Consider the following 18,055-nt stretch of genomic DNA (forward strand, 5'->3'; position numbering starts at 1 on the left):
AATCCCCATTATGTATTTATTTTCAAAGCTATGTGTATGCAATCCTATCTACAATTCTCAGTTCATTTCATGCAGCTGATGAAACAGACTACTGCCTGTGAAAGCTCAAGACATAACAAAATGGTCGGCCTCTAAGGGGACCCAGCACCCTTTCTTTTAATAGTTTATATTTTCCTACATTGTTCATTGGGAGAGAAATTTGTCCCCTATCTGACAGGATGATCAATGAATTACATGAAGGCATTCTGTTTTGCAGGAGTCAAACCAATTTGACTGAAATTATGCATATGCAAAAACATTTGCATGACCACGATGCATGGTATTATAATGACTGAGAAGTTTCACATTTATACAAATATTCCCCTTGAACTGAAATGTCAGACAGGAATGTGAAAACATACTTCACTTTTATTGTCTTTCAGGCATGAATGGCAATGATTAATTTGTACTGTTGATTCCTGAAACATGTCTGATGTGAACTCTGAACAGTGAAGAAAACACCCCCGAGAATTACATTGGATGATCAGTAGAACTTCAAAAGCTGAGTGTTTTTATTCCTTTCTCATGATGATACTGGATGCGGGAAGTTAAGCACTTTCATTTATGGTCTCCACTCTTGGTTCAGGTCTCGTCAGTTGTGTGGATTGTTCCTTTTACAGACCAGAAGAGTTCCTTTCCTTAATGGTTATATATTCCTTGTATGCTTATATTTCATATAATTCAAAGACATTTCGTTACACTGGAAATCTTTTTTCCCTTCCCTTTACTCACATCAACTGAATTTTCTCTTTATAAGCAGTGTTGTCTTCACACCAAAACAAATTGTATATAACCTTTTTTTGTGTGTGTTCACATTTTATTTTGGAAAACAGGTGCTTTAAAATTTTTAGAATTTTTTTAAACAAAATTCTAAAAAAAAGAAAGGAGAAAAAGAAAAATCACAGTATTTACAAAGATCATAAATGGCTTAGCCATGCAAAACAAAAGACTTTGGTTTTATCCCCCTTTTAACTTTGGTTTAAACATTGACCAAGATTAATTTTGTTCCCTTGCCAAATAAAGCCTTAACCAATGCTGAGAGGACTTTTAACAGGATTCTTCTGTAATATTTTATACAGTATTGAATTTATAGGACATTTCATGTATTTAATCCATGCCAATACACTACAGGAAGCTTTTATTTAAGACATCAGTCACTACTGCCCAGACATTCAACATTTTACAAATTTACAACAGTGTTTTTTCTCCCCTAAGTGGCAAAATACATTTCCTAATTTCCATCTCATTTTCCTTCTACTTAACCGTCCCACAATCTTCAGAATCTTCCTGTTTCCCTGGCTCGTAAATCTGTAAACAGAAACCTGAAGCTTAGTTTAGTAACATCTTCCTGCCATTATCAAAATTATCTACTACATTCTCCCAGATGCTAGTCTTCTGCTAAGAGGAAACATTGCTTAATACTGCTGCCTATTTGCCCTGATCTATCCAAATGTTTCTTTTTATGCTAACTTTCTAAAAAAATTCTCAAGCATAAAACAGGTTTATAAAGTTACAATCTTGAATGTAACTAAAGATACATAGATTTCATTTCATTGTTACAATTTCATGTACTCCTTGATAAATTATGTACCAGTTAAAAACACTAAAATTATTTCAAGGTGCAATATCTGTAGTGTAGTTAACAAAAACGCACACACACAAAAATATATATTCTATTTTGTGGAAAAATGCAGCTTTGATATGATCACTTTAAAAAAAACCAAACACCAAACCTCCAATTCTGACTGATTATTATTTTTTTAAAAATTAAACAGAAAGATAATTTTTAAGGCAGTGGATAACAAAAATATTTCAGAACTAATTCTTAATTCCAGTCATTCACACTATATATCATGGAACTGCAAGAACAATTAGTTTTCCAGAATGCTATCAATAAAAAGATTTTCCTGTCTAAAAAAGACTTATTAGTAGACATCTGTGTACATGACAACATGAATCTTGCTTACTACCTGATTCTTCTTTTGGCAATTATATACATGTCCTTTATAGGTGATCAGGTTTTCATTATTTTATAAACTGGTTAGTTATCTTTTTCATATTTTTTTTACAGATGCATTTCCCCCTTTTTCTTCAGTAGTGTTTGAAAAACAGAGAAAGAAGTGTCTCATTTTCCCATAAGGCAATCTTATAAATTAAATACTTGCTGTGCAAAGTAGGAGCTTTACTGATAGCAATCAGAATTAGAAATGTACCTCCTTTAAAGGGTGCGAAAACCAATGGAAATAAAAACATTACACTATACATCAGATTACCAGCGACTCCCAGAACAAAGCCTTACAGTGTATAAAAATAGCTACGTAAAAAATTTACATAAAGGCAAACCAAAAGAAATCTTCAGTGCAGACATTTACAAAAAAAATATATATTCAAACAGAACACAAATTTGTGACCTATTATCACGGCTGCTGCCAAAATTAGTTTTGCTGATACTTTTGTAAGCTTGAGATAACAGTGTAAATTCCTTTGAAAACTTGAGAGAATGGTCTGTGTAATACTTGAACCATGAATAGCCATCACGTCTTCATATATATCTTAAATACAATCCATGTTCATGCTTCAGTTGGTCAATGCTTATCCTCTGAAAACGAGAAAAACAAGGTCAGCCAAAATGATCCAGCAGTATGATGATGATACAAGAGTATGGTGCGACTGTTAATTTTGGTCCACCTAAGATGACATGTAACTAACCAAAGGAAATAGCTCCGGGGTTATCATTAGTGAGTTAACTAATGGTGGTATATTCTAATGGTTTTAAATCAGGAGTTTCATGTGTTTCAGAGCGAAGTGGGCCTTCTTCTCACTGGCCTTCCCTCTTCTCACATCAGTTTGTTGGTTTCTGTTCACCACTCTGCTGCTAAGATCATCTTCTTGGCTCACCGCTCTGACCATGTTACTCCACTTCTGAAATCTCTTCATTGGCTTCCAATTCACTCCAGAATCCAATATAAACTTCTCCTGTTGACCTACAAAGCTTTTCACTGTCCAGCTCCTTCCTATCTTTCCTCTCTCATCTCACACTATTGCCCCGCTCGTGCTCTTCGCTCCTCTGATGTCATGTTTCTCACCTGCCCAAGGGTCTCCACTTCCCTTGCTCGGCTTCGTCCATTTTCTTCGGCTGCCCCTTACGCCTGGAACGCTCTTCCAGAACATTTGAGAACTACAAGTTCAATCGCAGCTTTTAAAGCTCAGCTAAAAACTTTTCTTTTTTCTAAAGCTTTTAAAACTTGATTTTGTTCTGACTTTTATACTGTTAGTTTTACTCTACCCTGTGCCTGTTTGGTGCATTCTCTTCCCCTTCTTATTGTTTTATTATGATTTTATTAGAATGTAAGCCTATGCAGTAGGGTTTTGCTATTTTATTGTTTTACTCTGTACAGCACCATGTACATTGATGGTGCTATATAAATTAATAATAATAATAATAATAATAATAATAATAATAATAATAATAATAATAATAATGTACACCACTTAAAAAACAAAATACAAAACCAGGAACAAACAGGCAAAATATAATAGTGAAGAGCAACACCCTGCACATATTTTTTTCAGGAAATGATGGAAATACCTATCAAAAATCATTAACTGTTTGGATCTCTGAACTGACTTTTCAAAGAGCTATGTTATGTTGCATTTTAAAAGGCTACAATAAATTTGTTGAGAACAGTAGCTACAATCTTGTGCCCTTCACAAGTAGAGACAGTGGCCTAATATACACCAAGCAGGATATTGCACTATGAAAGTGGTACATAAAAGGCAGGAGTCACACTACTGCTTTATAGTGGTACTGAAGTGCACTGACAACTGTTGGGGCCCATTGACACATACCATATACCACTTTCATACCACTATATCCTGCTTGGTGTGGCTCCTGCCTTTTATGTACCACTTTCATACCACTTACATAGTGCTATATCCTGTTTGGTGCAGATTAGGCCTATATTGCCCTTTTAAAAATTACCTCCTTTTGCTTTAGTACCCATCCTGAATCTTAGATTCTGTTCTGGACAATGTCACATCTTCCACAAGTGCTTAAATTATAGGGTGGGGGGGAGTCCTAATCCCACTCCAAATATAATTATAGCCAAATTATAGTCCCCATCGGCTCCAAGGGGACATCAGAAAAGCAAAGGGAGATTTTACTGTTTATTGCTATTTATTTATGCTGTACATGCTGTTTGGACTTTGGTTTGTAAGTGGTTAAATCTGTTGATGGGGAGTGAATGCATGGAATGTTGGAGTGGATGCTGATTGGTTGTGAGATCCAAGTGTGCAGCAGTTAGCAGTTGGAAGCAGTTGGGAGTTGAGTTGAGAGTTTACAGAGTGAGAGAATCTGGGTTTGTCTGCTGAAGGGGTTTAGAACAGGAGAAAAATCGGAACAGGAGGAGATAGATTTGATTAGTGGGTAGAGTAGACAAGGATATATGGTCTACTTACTGTATTGTAACAAACAAGTATTGCAACGAATGAAACCACAAGATTGAGAAACTGCATGAATTTACTTACTGTTAAATAAAAGTTATTTTGTTTCATAAACTGGATTGGATTCTTAAAGTATCTGAGGTAAGGTACGGGGATACATGGTGGCAGCAGTGAAGTAAAAGGGTGAATAGAGTGCTGGGCTGGTTACTGTGGGGCCAGAAAGAGTCAGTGAGACACAGAACCAGTGAGCAGCAGTATGCCAACTGGGTCCATGGTTGGGATCATTTTATAGAAAGAATTAAAAATGAGACCCAAAGAGAAAGTAATGAGTCACTCAGTACTGAGTACTTCTAGTATTGAGGCTTTCCTAAGCCCTGGCTGCCTTCTGCTTTTCCTGAATTCCTGGTTCTCTCTGCCTTGGTCCCAAAGGCAAATTGCTCCTCAGTGCTTAAAGAGCTCTGGTCCTCCACCTGAAGTGACTTCTGAAGTGATTTTAGTATGGATAAAAACCCATTCTTACTTTGTCTCTTTGAAGATGGACATTGAAAGCAGCTTCTGAAGGGAAAGTAAGCCTTCTCATAGTGGCATGAATTGTCAAATCAGAATGAACCCAATGTATGATTGAGTCAAGTTTACTAATCTGAAGCAGGACTCCCCTACACGTAAGGCTTCATGGCTAAATATTTAACCTTTCCCAGGAAAGAAAAAGTCCAAAGAATAAAACTGTACAACTTCTCTATGAAGACACAGAGACGAATTGCAGTCGCTGGAAGTCGGTAGAGTTACCTGTTTTGGATTTAAATTTCTGGCTCAATCAAAAGAGGCACACTTCTTACACGTTGTTTAGTACGCCATTACTGTTTGCGTTACTTTAGTGAATACTGTGTTGCTAATATATTTAAAGGGTTCTAACCAGGTCAGTCTCAGGATGTCTAACACAGGGACAGTGTTGGTCTAATAGTTTGTCTTGTGGTCAGGTAATAGTTTGTTCTCCAAATATAATAGGTATTCTTAGAGCACAGTTCTCATTTCCAACCACAGAAGGCCACAACAAGCAATTTAAAGGGCTGCAGAAGGTTTTCCAAATGAACAGATTAGGGTGACCATATGGAAAGAGAGGATGGGGCTCCTGTATCTTTAACAGTTGTATAGAGAAGGGAATTTCAGCAGGTGTTATTTGTATGCATGCAGCCCCTGGTGAAATTCCCTCTTCATCACAACAGTTAAAGCTGCAGGAGCCCTGCCCTCTTTTGTATCTGGTCAGATAAATTTGGTTCATCTTGATGTAAATATATAGTAGAAGCTCATTGTCCAATTAAACAGTGCAGAAACGAAAAAGCATTTTGGTTTTACTGAGGACAGGGAGAATACATTATAAAGTTATTCACACATACCTGGAATGGTGACTGACTAGTTTTCTCTCAAGCTTCTGATTTGTGGTTGTTCTCTTCTAACTTCTTATTTTCTTCTATATTCCCAAGATCTTTATCTACATGTTTTGAGGCTGATCTAAAATGGGAACAACACCATTTGGGTCAATGCACAACATTTTTTCCTTTGCAAGAATAGATTCTTACAGTTCAGCTACTATCACATTTGTAAGACCTCAATGTAGTGAACCCTGCAATAACATTGTGTATACTTAGTGACAACTGAGTTTGAAATGTATCTTGCCCTTATTTATAAATGTACACATGACTGAATTATGCTGGCTATAAGAATGTGCATTTCTGCAAAAATTCCCAAACAAGGTTTTATTTGCATTTCCTTGAAGATGGTGTTATTGTTAACACCAACGTGCTGAAATGGACATTTTAATCAATATGGTAACCACTCCTTTTACATTAAGATTAATGAAGTCTAAACCATACAGCTGAAGATGTTAATGAATGAGAAATTATGAAGCAGCGTTTAAAAGAACATGCATGCTTTCCTAGAGTAGCTTGTGTACAAAAAATAGATGTTTTGGATTTCTATTTGTCATGAATGGCAACTTCTTGGAACAGCTCAGTTCACATACTAGTATCGTTATGAGGCTTCATGTGCCTGCTGGTACTGGCCCCAGCTATTGGTACTGTGGGCTACCCCTCCTCTAAGACCAAACATGCATAAGTTGCTTTCTAATGCTCTTAGCTTCCCCCTTATTATATATATTAGCAAGTAAGTTTGATTGAATTCAATGTCACTTACTTTTGGGTAAACATACACAGGATTGTGCAGTTAGGGATCCTCTACTGCTGTCACCCCAGGCAATTTGAATTATTGTTTTTAAATTACATATTGTTTTAACTTGGTTCATGGTTTAATTTGTTTTTAGCTGTGTATATTTATTGTTTTATACTGTATGCTTTTATCTGTACGCCTCCCTGAAATCTTAATGATGCAGGGCAGGATACAAATGTTTTAAATAAATAAATACATAAATTTTGGGGGTTTAGCAACCTTCAGCCTCTAACTCCTTTTCCCCCTCTCCACTACACCACAAATCATTTACTCTGGTAGTGTTTCCTTTCCTGAAGGATAGATCAGATGCTTCCAAAGCATTTCAGCCTTGTGCTGACACTCGGAACTACAGTTCACATCTTCTCTACATTCTTCCTGAAGGTAGTCATAACAGGGATCACCTTCTGGCCTGCAGATGTGTGATTCAGTGTGCCTGACACGCACAAGCACCTATGTTTGAAATGCCCTGAATGCTCAGGAGTGGTGATGAGAAAAGGAAGTGTGACTCATTGAAACCAGAAGGTTCACTTTTCTATAAAGACAAACGTATTAATTGAGTGAAGGCATTGAGTAGCTTAACATAATACCATACTAAAGTTTTCATTACATGGAGGAGAAGCTTTCACAGTCTGCCAAGGTGAAAGACTCCTGTATTAGTGTGATAACATTTTAAAGACTTCGGCTTTAAAATGTAAATGCGCAAATCCATATAAGTGATACAAATGCAATCCCTTGTGTCAAAGGAAGCTTAACACATGCACACTTCTTTTGCAGGAAAAAAAAAAGAGTGGCGAGAAGTTTATGTCTATGCTCAGTATGGCCCTGAGGTAAGAGTGCTGAAAGGACTTGACTTTCCACATGTATAGTGCAGCAGAGCAGTGATGCAGAAGATCATACACAGACATGCTATGAAGATTTCCAGGGCTTACTGGAGCTCCGTTTTGGGGAAATGGAAAACTGCTGTACATTTTTGATGTAAGGTTAAAACAGCAGAATTTATATCAGGCATTTCAACACTCCCAAGAATAGACAAGGAGGTAGCCAGAAAATGATGGCTTCATGAGTTCACTTTTGTGCTGATTCTATTTCTGTGTGCTGCCTTCACTGTGTAGAGAAGAAAAAATGGGCAAAGTGGCACCTTCTTACATCATCATGTTCCTGCTGATAGGCAGTTTCTGCGTTTTCCTTGGCATAGTGAAATGGAACTGTGATAATGGAATAGGTAGTAGTTATTGTGCTTTGTATGTTCTCCATGGTGCTCTTACTACATAGGCTAAATCAGCACAAAAATGAAGAAGCAAAACTGTTTTCAATGGATGCAGGAAACAACAGGACTGGGGTGTGTGTGTGTGATCTTAGCAACTAGTGGAGTGACAGGAGCAGGGGCTAATTTCAGACAACTATGGAGAAAATCTCGAACACCTGAGTCCTGTTATTATGTGTTTTGCAGCATCCCTTGTCATGTATCAAGGGTCTCCCTTAAAATTAAGGATTACATTAGCCATTACAGCCTCTTTATGCATAAGGGGCATCGTGCATATAAGGAGCACAGCAAATGGGAAACAAAATATAAACTTCCAGGATCTTAGATATCAGAAAAGACTGGCATGCTTTTCTTGGAAAGTGCCATTTACTCATGATAAAGGCAAAGTTTTTGATGTATTCAGGGGGCCCCTGTAAGGCCCTAGCCCTTGAAGACCGCTAGATAAGTCACTAAACTGTTGCACTGAATCCAGATTTCCCTAATACCCTCGAACTTAATCCACTGCCATGATTTACAGAGAGCAGTAAGAGCCTCGCTTTTATATATTTAACTTTGTATATCAGTGCCACAAAGTGTGGTGAGATATACCAACTTAGAAGTAGTTACACCATTAAACATATATTTATTTATGGAACATAGCATTCAGATTAGGTATTCATATGACAAAGAATAATAAATAATGGTTATGTCTAAAAACCTAACCTAACACCACTGATGCCCCTCTAATGTCTATCCTTAGCACCAGCTGTGTCGTCTCACTAACTAATGTAGGGCTCAATCCTCTCTGGATGCCTGTCAGTCTCCAAACTCAGGTTGATAGGCATCCTATATGATCACTTCTGCGCTTCTCCCACACTGCAGAGGTGGAGAGAAGAGGCTGGGGCAGGCTGGGGATTGCTCGTCCCCTCCCCTCCCAGCCTAGAGAACCACCCCCTTCCCCTCTTCTCCCAGGTCGCTGTTGTGACCTCAGAGAGCTAGCCAGTTTGGTTCTCTCTGCACCAGTTGCGAGGGGAGGGGAGCTTGGACTCCTGAGTCTGAAATTGGAGTATGGATCCAGGAATCTGAGCTATCCTATGTCACCCCACCCAATGCTTAGCGGCCATCAGATTGCTCTCTTAACTAACTCTAACATTTTCCCATGATCCCTCTCACTGCCTGACCTCTCACTAACTGTCTCTGTCCTTACTTTCTCAATTGACACTAACTCCACCAATCATTCCTCAACTCATCCTTCTGTTACAGGTGGTACTGACATTGCATTATATTGAGTAAAATCATATGGAGAACTGCAAATTCAAAAGAGGAAAAGCCTCAAAAATGATGCTCAGAATGGAAATGTTGATTAGAAGATACAACATGCCCAATGCATTTCAGCACATCACCTTCTGCAAGGCAATGGGGGAGGCATTTCTATTTCATTTGATGTGGTAATTCATTCAAAGCATGTGGTTTTTAACTCCATGTGTTATTTGGTGATTTTGCCTATTTCTTGTCTATCCCTTCCATTTTCTTCTCATGCAAAACTTTGGAGTCCACTTGTTGGAAAATGGAGCCACACCTATCCTGTGCTTGTAATGGGATATTATATTGGCCAATGTGCATTCTCCTTTATACATTTCTTAACTTTCAAAGAATAGATTGTATTTGTTATTAAACTATATTCTCTCTAATCTGTTGTTATTACTGTATTAAGGTTTCTGTTTCTGCAAATTTAACTATTTCCCTAAGTGCCATTACCTTGTCATCCCCAATAGCAATCATGCAACTTTTTAGGATTATACTAAAGTAGTTTTGCTGTGAGGTTCCAATAACATGGCAGAGAACTGAATATATGAAATGGAGGAAGTGAAGCAAAAGTAAATGCACAGTGGTTGGGTTCAATTATATCTCCTCTGTAAGCATAACTCTATCACTATTGGCTTGTACAGATTATTGCACGTCATATAGGACTGCCAAATTTGTCAAATGGGCTCTGGAGAAACTAAAGTCACTGGCAGCCATAAAAGACTAAACTTATTAATATAATATGTCAGCAAGTATTGTCCAGGATTACAAGATGTTTTAACTTGCTCTTGTTAGCCATTTATTAACACTTTGTATTTTGGTATTACCTCTGGCATGAGGAGTATTTTATTATGTGTCTGTATGTGCATGGCCTGACTGGATAATAAGCAATAAACTGTTGTTGTAAATGCACAATGGATACATTTCCGCTATGCTAAGTTTCTGCCTGTGAATGCTCACTTGATATGCTTGCTCTTTAAGTCTTTAAGTTTGCAGCCATAACTACTTTAAACTGAAATTTTAACATGCCTGGGAAATTCACTGGATAGCCTTGGTGGGATCGAGATTCCCCCATATGTGTGGTTATAGATAGGGGAAGGTATGGCATTGGGGGATTAGCAGGCCATCCGACGAGAAGGGCAGGTTAGACACCTTATGCCCATCCACAGAATCATAGAATAGTAGAGGTGGAAGGGACCTACAAGGCCATCAGGTCCAACCCCCTGCTCAATGCAGGAATCTACCTTAAAGCATACCTGACAGATGGTTGTCCAGCTGCCTCTTGAAGGCCTCTAGTGTGGGAGAGCCCACAACCTCCCTAGGTAATTGGTTCCATTGTCATACTGCTCTAATAGTCAGGAGGTTTTTCCTGATGTCCAGCCAGAATCTGGCTTCCTGTAACTTGAACCTATTATTCCGTGTCCTGCACTCAGGGATGAACCCATCTTCTGGTTCTTCTCCCAACCAGATGGTTTCTGGCTGCTCTACCAGTTTGCCTTGTTTTGGTGCTGCTGTTGCATAATGCCAGGTCAGGCCAAAATAAAATCTCCATCATTCACAATTTAATTGCAGATGAGAGGGCCAATCTCATGTGAGATTACTGAGACCTGGATGGGGGAGCTGGGAGGGGTTAGTCTCTCCCTGCTGTGCCCTCCTGAGTATTTGGTGCAGCACCAACACCAACCTGAGGTTGTTTTTCCTGTGATCTCATTTGTCCATTTGGGTGCTGATCCTGAATGTTTTTATCTTATATTGGGTACCAAAGGCAGGATTCTGTTGGTATACTGCCCACCCGCTAACAATCAGTCTCCCTGCCTAAGTTAATGGAGGTGGTCTCAGACTTGGTGTTGAAGATTCCAGTGTTGATGATTCTGGGGGATCTCAACTTTCCTTTTGAGGCCATCAGATGTGGGGTGGCTGAGGACTTCATGGCCACCATGATAACCATGGGGCTGTACCAACCTGTCATTGCCCCAACACATGTAAAAGGACATACATTTGATTTGGTTTTTTAATTGGACAGGAAATGACAGGACAGGATGTTGATCTGAAGGTGGGGAATTAACATCTATCCCCTTGTCATGGGCAGATAATTTCCTATTGAGGTTTAGACTCCTGGCAGCCTTTCCCATCTGCAAGGTCCTATCACAGCCCAGTTTGCTCTGTAGAATGCATAGATGACTAGGGCAGTTGACACAATTGTTCCCCAGCACCTCCTTCCTCTGAACAGATCCCAGGCAGCTCCTTGGTATACACCTGAGCTAAGGACAATTAAGCAAGAGGGTAGATGGTTAGAATGTAGGTGGAGGAATGGCAAAAAGGGAGTTCTTTTCCACCAGCACTGCATCTACTCAGTGTTGTCCAGTGGGACTTTCCTGAGTGACCCATGGCCTTTTGCAATCAGGGCCAGTGAGAGATGGTGGAAACCTTAGTAGTACGCTGTGACAAGTTAAGTCAATCACATTTATCATGACTTGGCCACCACAGTTAAGTAAGTTCCATTAATAAACATGGCCAGAGCCCCATCTGGTTCAGTTTTATTGGATAAGTTTCAGGCTGTGGACAAAGTGCTTGCTTGGTCAAGTCTGGTTGATGTCCTGTCATGGTTTATTACATCTAATAGGAAACAGAAGTTTGGCTGGGTCCAGGAGGTTGTCAACTCTCCTTGAGAGAGGGAGTGGTGCCAGCCACTTTAAAGGAGGAAGTTATTAGGCTATTCATGAAAAAGCTTAACATGGACCCAGAAGGTGTTAATAACTATAGACTAGTTGCTAATATCCCCTTCCTGGGCAAGGTGCTTGAGTGGGTAGTTGCTGGCCAATTCCAGGTAGTGAAACTGATTATCAATTGCGCTTCAGGCCTGGTTTTGGAACAGAAACTGACTTGGTTGCCCTTTGCGAGATGGACAGGAGGAGTGCAACTCTGTTGATTGTATTGGACCTCACAGTGGCTTTCAATACCATCAACCATAGTATCCTTCTGAATAGAATATCTGGGCTGGGAGTTGGAGGTACTGCACTGCAGTGGTTCCACTCCTAGATGGATGGTCAATTTCAGAAGGTGGTGCCGGGAGATTCTTGCTCTGTCCCCATGCTTTTCAACATCTACATGAAACTGCTGAAGATGGTTCTCAGGAGATATGGACTGAGTTGTCAGCAATATGCGGATGACACTCAGCTCTATCTCTCTATCAGCTTCATGGTTTGGGGATGCTCTTGGATCAAACATTGTCACTAGAGAGGCAAAGGTGGACTTGCTGGCATGGAGCACATTTTTTAAATCAGTTTAGGCTGACATACCAACAACATCATTATCTGGATTAGATATAGCATAGCTACAGTTATCCATGCTCTGATGACATATTTTTTGGATAACTGCAATGTATTATACATGGGGCTGCCTTTCAAAATGGTCTGGAAACTTCAGCTTGTCCGACAGAGGGCAACGAGATCATATCATGTCAGTACTTTCCCATATGCATTGGCTGCCAGTCCATTTCTGGTTCCAATTCAAAGAGCTGGTATTAATAAGCAAAGCCATAAACAGCCTGGGGCCAGGTTATCTGACCTCCCATATGCACCTGCCCAGAACCCTGTTTGTGGAATGAGCTTATCAGAGAGACTCAGCTGGCATCTACATTGTGCTCTTTTTGGCGCTAGGGGAAGACTTCTTTGTTTTTCTAGGCCTTTTAGTGTTCAGTTTTTGTTTTAAATCTGGTAATGCATTTTAAATCTTTGCATTACTGCTAGGCTCTATTTTGTTATTATTGTTATTTTATACCATAGTTTTAAACTTTTAAAAGGTAATATCATATTTTATATTGTATTTTATGGGTTTAATAGTTCTGAACTGCGCAGTCAGCTTCGGCTATTAAATAAATAAATATGCTCTTTACAAACAAATACATGTTCGTCTAATCCAAAACTAACAGAAGTTGCCTAATTTGTGTAAACGCTCATCAGTATGCATTACTTCATAATACAAAAAGAAGCAGCTCTGTAATAGTAAGCAGGGACCAACTGCAGGAATCTTAAATTTACCAATCAGAATTACATACTGAAAAGGTCATTTTGACTTACAACCCCCCCGCCCCCCTCATACATCTCCAAGGAGATGACACCAAAGAGATATTACAGAGAGGGCAAGACTGATTGAAAAGGACAAGGAAGGGAACAAATGGCAGCATCATGGGCACGTAAGTATAATACAGAGGCAGTAGGTTCACACCTTCCTTTGCTAGAGCAATGGCACATTTATGTTAACTTTTAACTGTTTCTGTTTCTTACTAATACTAAAAGATCCGGATTAAGGAGATTTGTTAGACAGAAAAATGAGTCATAATAACAGAGATAAACAAGTCCCCAAGGATATTAATCGAATATATGATGAGGCCTAAGAAATTAGCCCTTTGTATGATCATAGCACTAGGGAGTCTTTCGTTTATTTATTTTATTCTATTTTGTATACTGCAACTTGTTTGACCTTTGCAGCAATTGCTACTTACTTTCCAAGATAAAGTGCCTAAAACAGAAAATAATCTATCCCTGACTATGTAATTTGGCTGCATTAATGTGTAGATGAAAGTTTACAAGCTTATGCCTATTTTTCTTGTTTTCTATGTTGTTACAAGAATTTTCAGAAAAGCTTTCTTGCCATTCACTGGTTTTATGATAGAAAAATATGTCTGTACAAGGTGAATTTGGAAGGGCCTTTTTGCCTATTTCAGGGGTGGCATGTCAAGCAATGTCTGCAGGGATCCATGCTTACTGTGGCTGTGGTGGCTTCATTTATTTTATTATTTAAGATTATTTTTCTTAAGGTTATTTTTCTTTGTTTGGGCTGAGAGGGCAGTTTGCAGTAATAGTAAGAGCAGAGGAACTCTTCTTGGGCTACCACTTGCCACCTCCCACCTGCTCCTGGAATGATACTTGATGTAACTACCTCAATTGTCTTTCCAGGAGAGTTCTGGCAGGGTGGAAATAAGCAGCTGAAAGAGTTTCCCTGCTGCATGGCACATTTTTCCTCTACTGCCGAATTTCCCTGACCCGCCAAACTGCCATCTGTTAAGGGAGTCAAATTTACTTCTCCCTGAAAAATCACAACGTTTTAATTTCAGCTACTTTTGTCCCAGCTCTAAAATTTGTATCAAGGTTTCTTATATGAGACATTATTAATAGTGCTATCTGTCTGGGAGAATTATAATATTACTAACCAGAAATTTATGATTCCAGGACCTAATAATCTCATTTTTGTCTCTCCAAATAGTTGAAATGTGATAGTCCTCCTCTCTCTCTTTCTTTACTCCCTAATGGTAAATACATTTATTTGGAGATATGTCCCATTGCTTTCAACTAACCTCCTTTCCAGGTAAGTACTGATTAGGACTGTAGTTGAAGTTTTCAATATGGAAGAAATGCCTAAACATTAAAAACAAGCCCATCCAACAATTACATCAAAAGAAGAAAAGTTAACTAGGCTCAGAAATGACATGAAGGCACACAATATAGCAACCATGCTCCAATTAAACAGATCTGAGTTTAATTAGAGCCTGGATTGGAGATTGCTTGGGAGATCGTATGTGTGGTTTAGTTCTGTGCAAGGAATGTAATAAATAAATAAATAAATAAATAAATGTGCACTGGAAAATGCAATAAATAAATAAAAGTGCACTGGAAAACAGATGAACATTATATTGGATAAACACGTATATGAAATATATAAGCCAAAATGTTTAATTTTTCTAAGTTAGTCACAACAATACTGGGAAGTGAGAGCTTTTTTTGTTAATTGTATAATGACAAATTCCTTTTAGTGAGAAATTAGCAATTAACTCAAAATTATTAAGGATGCTGGCTCCAAGGATTTTCTGGGCATTTCATCCTAAAAATAACTGCAGTTCCAATTTTCAGCCAAGCTGCAGGACTTTTTACATTCCAGAAATCACTTGAATGAACTCCTGTCCTAATGTAACCTACTTCCAACCCCTTACAGTTAAAGGGTGGATAAAATGTTGAATTCAAATTGTGCATTTCTAAAGCATACGGCAACAACTTGATTTAGGGCCCTAAATGGATACTCATATTTTTAGAGTTATTCATTGAAACATGTTCTTTTTACTGTTTAACTGAAACAAATATTATTCAAAATGGCCTTTTTCATTGTTTCTTAACTCATAATAGGCTGTGGGGACTCTGAAACCAAAAGATGGGGGCATACACAAATCTATGTTAAGTGATTCTGTTTGAATATGATACTTAAGGTCTATCCCTTCTGTGTGTGTGTGTGTGTGTGTGTGTGTGTGTGTGTGTGTGTGCTATTTAAAAGGTTGCTAAGTTGCAAGTCAATAGTTCAAATAAGGTATGACCCTTAGAATATGATGAAATTCCCTATGCAGGCAGTAGCCAAGCAGCGTCTAGACAGTCACACTTGCCTTGGGTCAGCTTCATTTACAAAGCATTAATCTTAGTGCAGTCATTTTATAATACCATAAAAAACAAACATTTTGAAGGGAGAAAGAAATCACACTGTTTCCTACTTCTTGCTACAGGGGTATGACAAGACAATAGAGATTCTACAAACCACAACACACATAAAGAAGTAACTTTCTTGCCTCGGGAGGGTTTGAATGTTCTGTGCTGCTTCCTTCTCAGACTCTCCGTTGACATCCCTTTGGGGACAGAGATTATGTGAATAATTTTTCAATTGATCAAAACTGTTTAAGGGGGGTGCGTTCTATGTGGATACCAAAATGTGTGGCTGGGCAACGTATCAGGAAGGATTTTAAAAAAGGACAGCATTTCCCTTTCTTGTGAAATTCTCATTTTGTTAAATATGCTCCCACTGTTTGCACTTAAAGCAGCAACAATGATTTATACTAAGAGACAAATTCATGCTGAAAATAGAAGATTGCCTGCAGTGGTAATTCAACTGATTAGGTTTTATTCAGAACTGACAGGTATAGTAATTATCTATAATTTAACAACAAATAATTTCACTCAGTTCCCATCGTAATCTGTTTAAGCTGTGTTAGCCTCATTATCTGCTTTAAGCATCTTTGAAAATAAACCAACTGGTCCTCTTTTCATATTAGTTTCAACCACTGACAACATTCTTTGGTATTTTTAGAGTTTGTTACAGTTAGCTAGGGGATGTACAAATGCTAAATGTTCTAGAGCTCTGGAAACTATCTCAGCAATAGGAATACAGTGAGCTTCTACTGCTTGAACCACTATTCCTTGGACAGTTGTAATGAGGCACAGAATTATATCCCTACACTTAAGGAACCCAAATGAAGGAAGACAGCAGGTTACCAAGCTGACAATTTTCAGATATTTTAAAAAAAGGAATTTCGGAAGAGGGAAAAGAATGGAGAATGGCTATCTGGGTGACTATCTAAAAAATACCTGAGTAACTTTAGTAACCAGGACATCTTGGCTGCTGTGAGTGTTGGGAACATCACAGCAGGTTCTGAAGCAATATACAAAGCACTGGATTTTAGGAACATTCCCTAAACTAAATGGATCAGAAGAGACTGAGACAATACAACCTAAACTACAAGTTATGCTGAGTTGCATGGCAGGTACTGACCAACATCTCCGTCATAAGGTGTAACCAAAACACAATGTGCAATATGATGCCATCATGCTAGAGTTTTTCCATCCTCCACAAACAGCAACTTGGGTCATTCCTACCATTCTCTCTATGTCCTAGAAAATGTGTGTGTGTGTGTGTGTGTGTGTGTGTGTGTGTGTGTGTGTGTGTGTGTGTGTGAGAGAGAGAGAGAGAGAGAGAGAGAGAGAGAGAGAGAGAGAGAGAATGAATAGCCCAACCACCTAAAACATAAATTGCATGGACAGACCATGCTTGTTCCTGTGTAGGCTTTGCTCTAAAGACTCATGATCATACTCCCCTTTTGATTCTACCGACATTTGTACTAGGAAGAGGGCTAAAAAGGCAGCTTGGTGCTCATTTATGAAGCGAATGTCAGGAATTAGCAACTTAATTAGAGACAGCCTCCCTCAATTACACTCTGCTCTTCATGATACACTCAGCTGATGGACTGGTGTCATGTTGCCAGCAGTAAGAAATTCTCAAGAGTGGAGGGGGAGTAAAGTATAAAGATATGAATAAAAGATAGGGTGGCCATATGAAAAGGACAGGGCTCCTGCATCTTTAACAATTGTATCGAAATTGTTTGTGAACCGCCCAGGGAGCTTCGGCTATTGGGCGGTATAAAAATGTAATAAATAAATAAATAAATAAATAAATGTATCGAAAAGGGAATTTCAGCAGGTGTCATTTGTATGCATGGTGAAATCCCCTCTTCATCACAACAGTTAAAGCTGAAAGAGCTATACTAGAGTGACCAGATACAAAAGAGGGCAGGGTTCCTGCAACTTTAAATGTTGTGATGGAGAGGGAATTTCACCAGGTGCTGCATGGATACAAATGATACCTGCTGAAATTCCCCTTTCAATACAACTGTGGAGCCCTGTCCTCCTCTCCATACGGTCACCCTAAGGTGAAGAAATAATTGAGTGGCAGGGAGGTCTAACATGAACTGTTTGTCCTCAGTGGCCAGATCCAAAGGCACGGAGATGCAGCGGATCCCTGCCAAGCCAAGCCAAGCCAAGCCAAGGTTCCCACAATCGATGGAGTTCACCCACAAGAAAATCCATAGTAAACAACTGCGGAAAGCAGCTTTCAGAGAAGTGCTCTCTGCAGGAAGATCCAAAATCCTTACAGCTTTCCAGGCAGTACCTCTGGCAGAGGAGTGCCCAGAGCAAGGCTAGTCACATTGTA

The 18,055-nt window shown here is 38.9% G+C and overlaps 1 protein-coding gene across 3 annotated transcripts in view; it reads right to left on the bottom strand.

Annotated features, from left to right (window-relative positions):
* Positions 1-388: 388 nt before the first annotated feature.
* Positions 389-18,055, bottom strand: part of ALCAM (activated leukocyte cell adhesion molecule) — a 165,307-nt gene continuing 147,640 nt past the window's right edge. For 2 of the 3 annotated variants that reach the window (XM_063126860.1, XM_063126861.1), the window contains exons 15-17: positions 15,864-15,920; positions 5,877-5,991; positions 389-2,638 (exon numbers count right to left, since the gene is read on the bottom strand). In XM_063126860.1, coding sequence (XP_062982930.1) covers positions 5,904-5,991; positions 15,864-15,920 — 145 coding nt within the window. In that variant the 3' untranslated portion in view covers positions 389-2,638; positions 5,877-5,903. The remainder of the gene's footprint in view (positions 2,639-5,876; positions 5,992-15,863; positions 15,921-18,055) is intronic. The other variant, XM_063126862.1, reaches the window with a different exon arrangement.

Source organism: Elgaria multicarinata, chromosome 5, assembly GCF_023053635.1.
Source record: "Elgaria multicarinata webbii isolate HBS135686 ecotype San Diego chromosome 5, rElgMul1.1.pri, whole genome shotgun sequence".
In the NCBI taxonomy this organism is placed as follows: Eukaryota; Metazoa; Chordata; class Lepidosauria; order Squamata; family Anguidae; genus Elgaria; species Elgaria multicarinata.